The following is a 14,775-nucleotide window of genomic DNA, read 5'->3' on the forward strand; positions in this document are numbered from 1 at the left end:
CAGGTAACAATGCAATTTTTAACAGCATGGCTCCCTTCACCACACAAGTGCTGCTTTCTCTGCTCTGGAAAGAAGGAAATAAAGCTGTTCAGAGGTTAGCCAGCTTCTCCCTACCACTCCTGACAAAACTAAGAACTGGCAAAGCAGCAGGTTTTTCAAGCCCAGCTAAAGGATTTCTGCATTACCTGCACCAACCACTGGCACTTGACTTACAGCAGCCAGCCATACCATGCCACGCTAAGCAACATTCCAACAAGCAACTACGACCATTACCTTCAAACAAGCACTGCTGGGGTCTAACAGATATTTTATGAGCAAGTTAGAAAAGGCTGAAGCTCTTGAAAATGCCTTTTCCATTTTTAAAAACAGTGCTGGCAATGGCTCATATTCCTCAAAGCTGAACTCACAGGTTAAGATACTCCCTTGAAGTAGGCACCTCTGCAAATCAACTCAGGAATTACTGTGTAAAGCTCAGAGCTCATGGCAATGCAGCTGGTACAGGGAAGATGCTACCTTGGTCTCTGGGCCTCCTACTACTCATCTCTAATGGCTTTGATAAATACTTGAAACAACCTGAAGACTTTACTCTCAGTCTCTCAACTTCTATCAGCTTCCCAAAAAGCAGGTAAACTTAAAGCTATAGTCTTTGCTAAGTGGTGGCAATACTAACTCATGAATTCAATTTCTACATAGCAGTTCCAACTGGCTCCTCCATAAGGCAAAACAGACAAATCAGATAATGTCATTCAGCTTTTCAGCTTTGTTTACACATAATATATACTGACCTTGAAGTTGGGAGAGAAATATCTGTTGGCTTTGTCTTTATTTGCTTTGTCTAGATCGTTTTTTGTTAATGTAAGGATTAAATATTCCTTATCATTATCTGAGCGCTCTGTACTGAAAATACCATCAAGTTCCTGATCTGCAACTAGACTTCCATTTTCTACTTTGTCTGAATTTTCATCCAGTCCTATGAAGAATGTATTTACCCAAAAGTGAAACATTTTGTCCTGGGGGAGGAAGAACAGAAAGAACAACATTGCTTTAGTATTCACTAGTGACACATCAATTAGACTAATATCATCATCTGGTCAAAAACAAATTGGTCATATCAGACAAAACTTGTTTGGACAACAGTACATCATGGGTTACATTGCATGAAAGACGTTTTCACCAATTCGCCTAGGTAACACGCAAAAATCTACATTAATCAAACTCGATTGTAACCAATTACGCTTTCCGAAGCCACTCCTTATAAAATGTTGGGTTTAAAACAAATCATGCCTACAAAAAAAAAAGCAAATGACAATAACTTAAACAAATGTTAGATTTGTAATCCCAAGGCATAAAGGTACTTTTTTTTGCTCATACCTTGCTAAGCAGTAGCCAAACCCAACAGACAATGTGGGTGAACCAGCTTAGGTGAGTAATATTTATCAACAGAGAACATCCTCTCCCGTAGCTTCCTGCATTAATGGAACACTTTATTTTTATACAGAAATAGTTGTAATGGCCAAAACCACCCTACAAATACAGGACTCCTATCATAATGGACTCATTACTGCTTTATGGAGATGGTTTTACCAGTCACATGTTTGCTGACTGGTACTAAGAAGTCAGACTTTGGAAGTGTCTGCTGTCCTTCTACTCAGCAGGAGGTTTTTAATGAGAAGATGGGGTACTGACAGTTTTGAATAAATTCAACTTAAGCAGAATTTGACAGATGACCAACAACAGCTGGAAAGGTATAAGTTAGATTATCCACTACAACACTGCATACCTGTACAAACAGGTAAAAATATAAACCTATCAATGATGTTAAAAATTCACTGGAGAACCAGCTGGTACCAGCCAGTATATTAGAGGCACATCATTATGACTAGCAGGGTCGTTGTGAGTGTTATCTCCATATGTGCTACCAAACAAGCAACAACGTTTTGCTCTTGGCTAGACAATCCCCAAATACGGTATGCCCATCAAGTTCACCTCTAAACCCTCAGCTAAATGGCCCCGTAGAATGCACTGAATGCTCATTTTAATTCTCCATCACTTGCCATACTTTCATCAGTCAAGCGCTGGTGTTTCCAAAATCAACTACCATTAGCAGGTTGGTCCCGATTAGCACATTAAGCACTTCATCTGAAACTAAGCCACATGTACTTCCTCTTTACAAATGAAACCACCTATTTAGCTGTGATTTGAGTTTTCAGGCAAAAGATCCAAAATGGAAACAGCCAATCTTCCCACAATAGTCAGTACAATGGCATTTCTATTAAAGCTGCAGGGGTGACAAAGCTAGCACATACCAGCATCTAACACTCACTGATATGATACAGTACCAGAAGACAAACCAGCTCCTCCTGAGCTAGTTTACATTACTTTAGAATTAGAACTCTCTGCTAAACCAATTTCTTACTTGAAAATCCAGGTCCTGCCCCATCCTCCTAGCTATTCATCTCTGCTGGTAAGTGGCAGGGGGAATCAGAGGTGGAACAGAAGTGGGTCTAGTGGGCATCGTATGAGCACGCCTTCCTGCTGAAGGCAATTGGGCACCAGCAAATTTTCCTGGGCCCATGAGAAAGGGGCAGGGAAGAGCTGGAGTACTGCTTAATTTCTTTATTTCTTCTTCCTCGCAGATTAGCAAAAACATGTAAGAACACAAGTACTGGGAATTCGGAAGTGCTTGATGAAACAACTTCAACCTGCCTTCTCTATGTAAGGTCAGTACACCAATTTTCCACACTGTAGGTGAAGCATACAGAAACACTTCCAACTTGTGTGAATTTCTGTAAGCACCTAAGAGACCCCCAACCTGTAAGGAAGTGCAATAGCAAAGACAAAAGATAAATAATTCAGTCAGAAACACTTCTGGTATTAAAAGATCATCCACTTCAATACATGCCTCTCCAGTACCTTTGGGAATCAGGTTAACCTATCAAATTAACATACATAATTACAGTTGTCTTGGGAGACTAATAGATGTTTGCCACTGCCACCAAGTCCCTTCAAGCCATCACAACTATGAAGAAACCTTGCTGGAGCATGTCCACGTAAGGCAGCAGTCAGTAGGTTCTTGCCCGGCCCAAACTGCTCACACACTTAGCACCCTCTTCTCCACTAACACTGCCTCAGAAACGGTCTTAAAAATGCCCACCCCAGGATCTGGTATCAGAGGATGAACAACCTGGGCAAGAGGATTTATTTCTTCTGTACTGCTCCAATGAGTCATCACCCTGCCTGCTGATGTCCCATGAAGAAAATGGCAGCAGGTAAAATCCACATGAAGACATCTTCACAGTAACCTGGTCCAGGTTCCTCCTACACCCAGATGATTCTTCCCTCAAAAGATACATAGTCCTCCAAGGAGACGAGATAGCTACTCCTGCCTAACCGAAAGACCAGTTCAGGTGAAAACAGAAACAACTAATAGCATCAGCTTTCCAGCTACAGAACAGGAAGGATCTGGAGTCCAGCTGCCATCTGCGATGAACAGCAGGAAAAGGCAAGTCTGGCCTGATATTACCAGCATCTAACAGCTCCATAAGCAGGGAGATATACCACCTGCAGCCTCACCACTGGTGAAGACACCGTCCTTCCAGTGAGGATTTAGAGAAAGGGCATTAACACCCCATGACCACAGCTAAGGGAGATCCCACCTCTAGTAGCTGTGGTGATGGTACTACTATGCTTCATCCTTCCTCAGGACCACAATGCAGAAGCAGCAATGCACTTTGGTGCTGGTCCTCACTGCCACCCCTGGCACCTCCAGTGAGGCCAGCAGAGGAGAGGACAAAGCTCATGAACATGCTGCAGCAGATGGATGGAAAATGGCTTATACCAACAGTGCTGAAGCAGCTTTGCAGGAAAGCAGTGCCAAAGCAAACAAGGCCACTGGATGTAAACAATGCCAACAGAAGCAGAAGGCATGGTCTTGTCATGCCTCACCTTAAACTTCATCAAGTGGCACAGAACCAAGGAGTACCAAGAAGAACTTGGCACTTAAGGGCCTGCCTGAACAATAAACTGCAGAGACTCAGCTTTACTGATAAGAGCCTGGAGAAGACAAGACGGATTACAAACTCCTCAGTAGACATCTTTTAATCTGTTTTCCCTGGGATAAATCTGTAGAGGTCTTCAGGGACTCAAGCTAAACAATACAGCTTGGCTAAGCTGGTCATTTATCCTTTTATCTTCCTCCAGCTTTTTAAAGCATCGAGTTATTTTCCTTCCTTTCCCACTACACTAATTAGCTTAAATTAAGTTCATGGGTACTGGAACATGGCATGGCCACTCAAATTGAGGGAAGACTTGGTCATGTTTTTTGGAATACATTTTTAAGGCTGATAATTGTGTCACTGCTTTCAATGACAAACAAAACTCATTATTCAAAGTCAGGATTCAGCCAGCTTCAGCTAAAGCATCAGGCTCCAAAATATTTCATGGGAGACAACAAAGAAAGTTGATATAATATGGGCCAAAGATAGGAACTTCAAAGATCAAGGCATGAACTGAACTTGTACTTTATAGAACAAATCAGAATACCACACCAAGTGCTCAAAGGAACACAATTTAACAAATGGGCTTCTGAAAACAAGTATTAGCTAGAGGCTTTTTTGAATGTGTTTTGCTTCACTTCCACTTACATCACAGGCATCTGCCTTAAAAAACCTGCAGATGTGTTTCTTTCCATTACCAAATCATATAATAAAATCTACAGTGCAGTATCAGACACGCGAGACAGAAGCGGATTTAATCACACTATTTTGACATACAATGCTTATCCCTACCCTGTACAGTTTTTCAGTTCTCTGACAGAAAAATACACCTCACTCTAGAGCTGATACCTGCCTCTAACTGCAGACTGAGATCCAAATCCAAGATCATTTAAGCCATCAGCTAGGAGTTCCCATATCCTCCTGAGAGTTTAATTTTGCAGAGATATCTACAGGCACTTATAATCACTTTGCAACACCAGCTAGGAAGTTTGGAGATGCTATCCATCAATCAGAAAACGAAAATCATGTTTCGACCTGTTCAATGCTGGCCTCACAGCCTTCCCATAGTCATGGGATGGAATTTCTTGTACCATTTTCAGATCAACAGTTCAAGTCTTCTGACATGTCCATCCTTCAGCGTTTGCTAAACAGCAATCACCCGAAGTCCTCTTGAGCTGTGTAGCAGAACTTCACATCTATACAGACTCAAGAGACAAAATGTCATACCCAAAAGCTCGAACAATGCTGTCAGCCATGCCTACATTAAAGTTTGGGTATAAAGCAGCAGGGCTACTTCCAAAAACCCCCACACCATTTCCCTCTCATCTATACTGGGAGGACTCTTGAAAAAAGGCTCCTTTACCCCCAGGCTCTTCAGGCAGGAAGATTACGAGATCCGTATTATTTTTAAACACTCTCATGGAGCCAAGTGATATAAGGACACTCAAATACTTTAAGATTATCATGTCAACATCAATAACCGGAAGAAAAATGCTTCACACAGATACATGGAAGCAAACCTGGAGAGACTACAGCAGCAGTCTGAGATGGAAGAACAGCCAAGCTGCAAGTCAGAGAAACAAAATTAATGCTCAAAACCCACCCCACCCCCCACCCCCCAAATTACTAACTTCTATTCATCAGAAATTCATATATAAGTACTCTGGAGCCTCAAGCCATTCTGTTCTCATATGGGCATGTACTTCATTCTTGTAAGGAAGTAGCTACATCATACTGAAGAAATGGTCCAAGAATAAAGTAAACAAACATTATTAAGCAAGAAAAGACCAAGAGTTATGGACTTCCTAATTGATGCCAGATGGCACAGATTATGGAAGAGCTGAAACAGGGTAACTTTTTCAAAGCAGTCACCCTCTTACCAACATCTCACCAGTACAAATAATCCTTTGGCTGAGGTTAGCTCTTGCTGGCCACTGAATTTGCTTCAATTAAGTTTTGCCATTAAAAAAACAGGACACTGACTACTATTTCAAATTCCACATTAAGCACCTAGTGTTGCAGTGTCAACAAAGTCACGTAGTCATCCAAGTTTGCTTTCTTTCACGCACAATACTTTTAACCAAGACAACCTTGATCAAATTGAAAAGGACCCTCCATACTAGAGAGCTCTGCAGATAATGCTACTGTTCTTCAGAGGATTAAGAAACATGAAAGCAAGTACAGGTGAGTAAGACTGGAGCACTTCAGCTGAGATCAGTGGTATCAAACACCAAACCAGGCGCAGCAGGAGGACACAGAGATGAGACATGATCCATTCTGGGCCTCAGGCTGGAGGATGGCTAAGACTTACACTTTTACCGTTATTAGATTTTTTATTAGGTTAAAATGCAGACTGGCAGATATGTGATGCCTTTAAGTACATGCAAGAAAACTTGTCAGGGGGCTACCTATAAATCTGCTAACAGAAAACCTTGGAAGAGCAAGAACCAGTGTCACGCAACAGACCTGTAATTCCAGCTTTCATAAACATGCATGAATAAAACAGAACCTCTGAAAGATAACATCCTGCTACTCCTAATTATGCTGTTCTTCATTAATTAGGTGATCATCTCCGAAATGTGGTAAGTCTCCACAGTGGAAGGCCCTCTCTTTTGGGGTTTTGAGTAAAAACTCCATAAAGTCAGTTTATCTAGAAAAGGAACAAGCACAGATGTGAAACATTTTGTCATGTTTTCAGCTGGGATGGAGTTAATTATCTTCTTAGGAGCTAGTACAGTGCTGTGTTTTGGCTTTGATGTGAGACTTTTCCATTTCTCAGGCCTTATTAGCAAAAACGGTGGAGGGGCGCAAGGAACTGGGAGGGGACACAGCCAAGGCAGCCAACACAAACTAGCCAAAGAGGTATTCCATACCATGGGACATCACGCCTGGTACATATACCTGGGGGGTTGGCCAGGGTGTGCAGATTGTTGCTCAGGGACTGGCTGGGCATCCGTCAGTGGGTGGTGAGCAGTTGCATTGTTCACCACGTTTCTTTCTTCCTTTCCCTCTGGATTTTATTCTTTCCCATCCTCTCTTCACTATAACTTACTGTCATCATTGTTATTGTTCTTTCATTTTTATTATATTTCAATTATTAAATTGTTCTTACATCAACCCTCGAGTTTTACATTCCTTTCCAATTCTCCTCTCCATCCCTCTGGGTGAGGGGGGAGTGAATGAGTGGCTGCATGGTAGTTAGTTACCAGCCAGGGTTAAACCACGACACACTTGTACAGAGGAGTATGTTCAACCTTGTGCCAAGGTAGGTTTTCTGCCACAGATATTCACCTTTGCCCTATTTCCATCTTAACCCACTTTATACAAAAAATGTCAGAAGGACCATGTGGAAGGATCTCCTCTAGTGGCAAAGCATATGTCAGAGATGCAGCATTTCACTAATTCTTTATATGAAGACCTCATCAGCAGTTTCATAGAACAGATTAACATGCCTACACCCAAGACTACCCACAGACCCAGTCCAATATGCTCTCAGTTTGTGTCTGCATTTACAGTAGAGCTAACAGAGGTGGTCTTCATAGAAGTAACACTATAACCCTACTTTCTTTTGGCCTCCATTCTTACGCAAGGGTGATGACAATTAGACACTACATTCAACAGATCTTTCAGGCAGATTATCAAGGTAGTTTCTTTACAAAAGACTTCCTTCTGGTGAAGGGAGAGTTACTATCTCTCAGAAAAGCTTGCTGATGTGAAAAGAGCTTTCACCATCTCAGCATTTCTCAGCCCTAACAGTCTCAAAACATTCAGAAAAGGAGCACCTCTGCACTATCTGTAATACACAGAACCTGAGTAGTTAGGGTACTTGATAAGAACAGACAAAAAAAAAAATCAACCAGCTACTCAGAAACTACAGAAATTCTTAAGAAATGAAATCATGACTGATATAACACTCTGAAATGAAACTACAGCATAGTAACACGTTTGCTGCATTTCTGCAGACAATTACACGCACTCTCGAAGACTGAATTTAGACTATAGAAATTTTATTTGGTAACGAGGAGCTCTAGCTTATACTGTCACTGGACCTCAGTGCTCTCTATAGAGATAAAATGAATAGAGCAGTTCATTCCTGATGCTACAGGGTCAAGATCCAGCATCTGAGCTGCACTCACATTTCAAGGGCTTACTCAGGAAGGGGCAGTGCAGCACAATGCTTCCTACAAAGTCCTTTCGCAACCATGTGTTACTGTGTTATGGTAAAGAAACAACAAAAATCACAGTTAAGACAGGACACAGGCCAGATAAAACAGGACCTTGTCTCAAATGTTTGGGTTTTGTTTCATCTCCTCCCTGCATCCCTCACATCTAGCCCACAGTACTTATCTGGGTACTCCTTTAAAAGTTCATTCTCAAAACTGGCTCCAGTGCATTGCAGTTTTATACGTCAATAATTTTAATTTTGACTTAAAGTAGAATTTCTACTTATAAAACGCTGTGTTTTACAGTTCTCCATATTGCATACAGCCACGCGGACAAACTAAAACACCTCTTTAAACAGGCAGAAGAAGGAAATATTCCCATTAAGAAACTGCTTAAAAACTTTTGCAGTCATCAGCACATAAACAACACAACATTTCCAGCTAGTGATATTACACCATTAAACTAGTTAACAATACCCTGTAACTGAACAAGCCCACAAAATAGTGTGCATGTGTATTTACACACACCTAGTAGGTACAGCCTGTGTGCACAGTTACAAGAGACTTAATCACTTAGGTTTGTCTCCCAATCCACTCAAGTATTTTCTTATTTTTATGCTTTGCCTGAACACAGAATTTGCTCAATTAATGTTCTTTAGTTTTTTAAAAACCGTTAAATAATGAACAACTACTCATAAATAATTTCAAGTAGTAAGTACAGAGGTAGCCTTTAATCAACGTGGTCTCATCCTCATCTTTCACTTTGGTAGATGCGAGCTAGTTTCACAAGCACCAGAATTAACAAAGCCCAGTGATGAGGCATCAGTCTTTAAAAACTCACTGACTTTGGTGTCAAAATAAGTTCTAGATTCATTTTTTCTACATTTGAGACACTGATAAAATTTTCAGTTGAGTGAATTCTCTGAACGTCTTATGTCAAGGCATTACAGCTGGGAACTGAGAGATGGCTGAATAGCTTGCAGAGATACTTCTACAAAGTGTGTAGGAACTCAATTATCTCAGAAACTCAACCATATTTGACAGATGGGTAGAAATCAGCCAACAGCACACAGGCAGGATCTTCTGTGCTTGTTCAAACCTTAGGAAAATTTAGTGAAGAAAACAGCTGGAGTTAACTTGCTCAGTATGCAAATCTATTTTTAGAATGAGAATATTTCTTCCTCAATTAGATTACTCACTACTACCCAAAAGACTGCAATACATATGCAGTATAATTTTTATCCAACCTTTGTACTTAATCTCACCAACTCTCAAAATATCCAGCTTTCATTCTGTGGTAGATTCTCTCCTTGGGAAAAGTGGACATCAAAGAATTAAATACTGTGATTACCCATCACTGAAGAATAACCAACATCCCAGCCCTGCATTAGGATTGGCTTGACAACTTCTTCCAGAAAAGCAAGAAAACCAACCTTTTTCAACATCTTGTTCTGTTTGTGGAAAAATTCCACTTTGATATCACCGCATACCGGCAAAGGTTGAGGGAATTCAAAGTACATATACTTGTCTTCACGTCTTGAGGGTCCTGAAGGGGAGGTGAATATCTTTACCTTTAGCTGGTATACCACAAACTGAGGATCTGAGGACACAAACAGAGCATCACTTCGTAAGAAATGCCTTAAAGTGTTAGAAAGCACAATATTAGTATCAAAATCACAATCATGAGCTACAATACTTTGTAAGTTAATAAATATCTATTAACAGTTAAGCACTGCAGAACATCCAACTTTGCTAGATGTTACTGGAAACAACGTAACAGATTTCTGTCCTTTGTAGCAATACTCTCAAGCAACCACAGGGTTCTTCGAAACTTGTAGTTTCTTTTTAATATAGTAAGAAACAACTACATCAAGTGACAACTTCTTGACTTTTCCTTGCATATTGCCTCTCATCGCCAAATTGTATGGATGTAACTGGTTTATTCTCTCGTGTTGTATTTGAATTGCAGAATGGGCAGTCATGTCAGCACAAACTGATTTCTACTCTTACACAAACAGAACTGTTATACAAACAAAACCAAGGACAAAATCTAACACTAACACACAAACCAACCACTACTGACGACTATATAGACACAGACCGTAAGTCTGTACTGTAAATCACCATCATCAAGAAAGTGCCAGCCATGTCATACCTTTCCAAGTTAAATCTGCAGGGGTAACAGCTGAAATTATGTTTTTTTGGTGCAGCCTAAGCAGATTTTCTTGGAAATTGCCGGACACCAGCATGAAAGCCAGAAATACTAAATACAACTTAAACGAATAAGATTTTCTGCATTTGCTCCAGACTTCTCTGTTAGTATTAGATGCAGGCTGCCCTCTAGACTAATACACATCGAACCATACCCTGCTGTAGAATGCATAGCCACCCAGAAACCACCCCTGCAGAGCTGTGGAAGTTCCTACCAAGCATATCCACACTATCTTGCTGAATGGCCTAGCTATAAAACTGCTACTTATCTCCCTAAAATCGTCAGAGCCATGAAATCCTGTCATCCCTTTGTTTGCCCAAGAGACACAACTCTACTTGTCAGTAACTTTAAAACAGAAGGAAGATACAAGGAAGTCAGTTTAAAATTTATTATGTGTTGGTAAAATGACTACAATTGTAGTAGATAACACAACTAAAGTAGTAACACAGACCATTGGTTTCACATTCTGAAATATCACTGAAAACTCCAGAGACTTAAAATATTACAGTACACAAAGATGCTGAAGTTGATAACCAAGATAGTTACTCAGGTGCTTATCAAATCTTTTGTTTATCCCAGTATCCTACTATGAAAATGGCATGCTGATAGCCTGGTGCGGACAAACAAGTTAATGCTCACATAAGCAATTCATACTTGCAGCTTGATTTCACAAGTATAGTGCAGTGTACCCAAAACATTAAAGAAGGTAGTAATTATATTAATTGCTGAAATCTGTAACCTCCACACCTCCACCCTAGAGGCAGAGTTTTTTTGGCAGAGGCTCCACCTTTCCTCCTCCTCCTGTAAATACAGCTAGCCTAACAAGTTGCTTGATTGTTTTTCATGTGCATTACATGTTCAGGTACTGTTTTACAATATTAATAGTGCAATTTTTATCAAAGCCACAGGAGGCACTGCAATTAATTACACATTGCAGTAATGCCCATAGCAAAACCATTATAGACTTTTTCCACTAACAAAAAATGAACACACAGCACTAGGCAGTTACTGCCCTGTAATGCAGCCCACAGAAGGACAGAAGTGAATTTCTATTTATACCTCAAAGTTTCAAGGAATCTGCTGTTCCTTACTAACACAATGTGTATCAACAAACCAGATTATTTGTTTACAGGTTTATTAATACTTTATAAGCCTCCATATAAAGAAAACTTCCAGAATTAGTTAGGTATTTACCCAGTTGAACTGATTTATTCTTTTTTAAACATCATGGGAAGAATGATGTTGCTGCATTTGAAGCCAACACACCATTAAGCAAGTGTTTTTCAGCAATTCATGTTTCCCAGAAGTTGCTACATAAAGAAAAAAAAGGCTTTTTTTATGAAATAAGGAGCAAAACCCCAAATACATATATGGCATCACTTATCTTCAAACCAGCTCAATGCTTCCCAGTTTAAAACTGTGGTGAAACAACTATGAGTCCTTCACAGACCTCAACGTAATACACCTGGGAGGATGCCAGCAATAGACCATGCTAACCCAGCAGATTTTGGAACATGAAGTGTTTAAGTATGATCTTCTCTATCAAGATGTGCAGCTTTTCGTGTCATGTAACAGAATGGTAGCTGTCACATAACCAAACCAAGTTCAGAGGCTGATGTGTTTCCTTACAAGAGCTAACGGAGGTTAAAGGGGTTGCTGAGTACTTACTGCAAGTTCCGCTGCTGAACATGGGAATTGTTTCAAACATCATCTTGTGAAACAGCAGTGCCACTGGTCTGTAATCAAGGTGATTCTTTAACAGGTAGCTATAGTAGTACACATAGCGTCTCTGACTGGGAATTGTTACTCCCTAAACAGAGGGAAAACAAACATCAAAAACCATCAAGACCATTTATTAGCATCACTAATACAGGTCCTGCCCATTACCTCAGAGTATAACTAAAAAGCAAAAAACCCATGAATGAAAAGGTAGCTGTAGCACCTGGAATAAACCATTGTGATTTAAGCTGAGTATACCTCTGCAGCAGCTACACTGGAGACGGGCAGACAAAGTAAAGCATATAAGCAGGCTGTATCTAGAAAGCAGGCGAGTGATGCGCTTCTCTCTACACTGCACAGAAACCCATCCATGTGGGTATTCAATACAGTAACTCATGCCAACCCTCAACAACTTCTTCATTATGGACTATTCTGGGCACCTTAGGGACAAGCAAAGACATAATCCACCTCCAAACCAAAGGACTGCCTCTGCACACATTCTCCTTTTCTCTAGACACGTGTCCACATCTCTTGCACTTGTCCTGCAGAGCATTTAAAAGGAAGCTGTTTGCACACATTATCCAACACCAAGCAATTAATTACCGACCAGTACCCAGCACAGAAGCAGGACACTGGTTTTCCAGTTACTTTAGTATGTATCTCCAAACATCCATCTCAAGCAATGAGGCAAAAAAATGCAGATTTTTTCCATATCTTAAAGACAAACACCTCAAACACACTGAGGTTCATTTAAAAAACTGTTTCATGCTGCTGCCTTTTTTTGGGGGGGGGCAGGGGCGGGGGGGGGGGGCACGCATCAGATGTTAAGCAGGAGGCACCTTGAACATACTCTAATTTTTAAGCACCAATACAGGAGTTACATTTCAACAGCAGTTTAAGTCAAATGATTCTAATCCTGTTTGTCAGTATCATTGTACTCAAGACTGACACTACCTTCTACTAAAAAAATGCCCTTCTGAAAGGTTTTCACAAAAACAAAAGTAGAAAGTTTCATTAATATAGGCTCAATAGCCCAGACTATTAAATGAAGCATTTCTCAGTTGAATTATAACTGAAGTAAACACTTGCTTTGAACAAAGAACACTTTTATTACTGATTTTAAATCAACTTAAATTTCAAGGAAGGAAACAGTTTTAAAGCTCTTATAGCTAATATTTCCAAGCAAAAGGGATAGAAATGAGAAATAATTTCATTTCCTAGAAAACACATTACACAGCTTATAACAACCCACAGTACTTGCAACACATCAGTAAGTAAACTTCCATATTAAAACTAAATGGGACATTGCAATAAACTGGAGATAAGAGGTTTTCATGTAAGAATCTATGATCATTTTGGTCACAAAACCTACAGCACAGCATTGCTATAAACAGTTTTAATACCTGCTTCACCTTAAAACAGCTATAAGCTGAAAGTGCCAGAGTAGTTTTAATTTAGTAAGCACCTGTTCTGCACACATGAAAATATTCACTTTCTGCAATTATTTTTAAAAAAAAAATGTTGGTAATTATGTCTCCCTAACACTTCAGTTGTTTCTAAATCACACAAAAGACTTTCCCCTACAGCACTTTTACAATGACTTTAAGTAACCTTCTACAATGACCACGTTTTTTGTTTAGATGTCATCCCAATAGTTACCAGACCCACTTCTTAAGCCGGCTTTGAAGTTTGCCTTCCTGGGATCTGAGCATCATGACTGAGAAAATCCCAGCTTCAGAGAAAACCATCAGTAATTTACCAATGCTGCCAATCAGAAGAAAACTATGCAGGTAAGGAAAAAACAAATCCTTCTCTGCTCATAGCTTCTTCATGCCATAAAGCATGCGCCCTACAGAGAAACACGCCTTACCAGGACAGCCAGAGCTTTGACAAGAATGAAGGGAAGACAGTCACTTTTGTGGCTATATAAAGTGATAGTCAATCTCAAAGCAAAACCAGTTCTCAGCCAGGAGGGCAGTTTTATCCCCTCCAGCCAGAGATTTTTTTCTCCCTGGAGGCATAGCCTTTACCCTGAGAACCTAAGAACCAGCCACACTGAAACAGAACAGAAAGTTCTCAATTTTCCAAAGGTCTGATTTCAAAGCACAACATTTTCATAACAAGCTAATATTCCAAGAGGTAAAATCAACCCCCACTTACTTTTACTCAAGAAGAGTAAAGAAAAGGGAAGTAGTTTAAGTATTTTCTCCTCAAGCACCTTACAGTTCCCATCTATCCCCACCATCATTTTTTAAATGGACAATAGATAACTTCTCTAGTCCCTATCCCAGAGTTTTACAGGGTACTGCGGAGCTGTGTAGAGATCACCAAAGATATCAGGTACTGCTCCTGGTTCTCCTCAATGTAGCACAGGCAGGATTATGAAGAACAAGCATTTTTGGAAGCAATATGCCCACATGCACTTTAATAACATGCCCTACTGTGAGAGTAATGTTGAAGCTGCAGCCTCAGACTAGGCTTAGGGCATCAGGTTTAGCTGAGGTTGCCACCCGAGTATGTCGAACAAACGGGCATCACAACTGATCAGCTCTGACACATCAGACACTAGATATCAACCCTGCTCAGCGTCATTCTGAGACTTCCTCGCACAAAATAATTGGTTTCTATTTCCTGTTCAGTTACACCACTACTAGGAGCTGTTCCTAAAAATACAATGGTATAACAG

The 14,775-nt window shown here is 40.3% G+C and overlaps 1 protein-coding gene across 2 annotated transcripts in view; it reads right to left on the reverse strand.

The window, feature by feature from the left end:
• Nucleotides 1-14,775, reverse strand: part of PTEN (phosphatase and tensin homolog) — a 65,685-nt gene that overhangs the window by 18,973 nt on the left and 31,937 nt on the right. Inside the window, exons 5-7 of one of the 2 annotated variants that reach the window (XM_055721340.1) lie at nucleotides 12,039-12,180; nucleotides 9,592-9,758; nucleotides 786-1,010 (exon numbers count right to left, since the gene is read on the reverse strand). In XM_055721340.1, the coding sequence (XP_055577315.1) occupies nucleotides 786-1,010; nucleotides 9,592-9,758; nucleotides 12,039-12,180 (534 nt within the window). The remainder of the gene's footprint in view (nucleotides 1-785; nucleotides 1,011-9,591; nucleotides 9,759-12,038; nucleotides 12,181-14,775) is intronic. The other variant, XM_055721339.1, reaches the window with a different exon arrangement.

This window comes from Falco cherrug, chromosome 9, assembly GCF_023634085.1.
Source record: "Falco cherrug isolate bFalChe1 chromosome 9, bFalChe1.pri, whole genome shotgun sequence".
Taxonomy (NCBI): Eukaryota; Metazoa; Chordata; class Aves; order Falconiformes; family Falconidae; genus Falco; species Falco cherrug.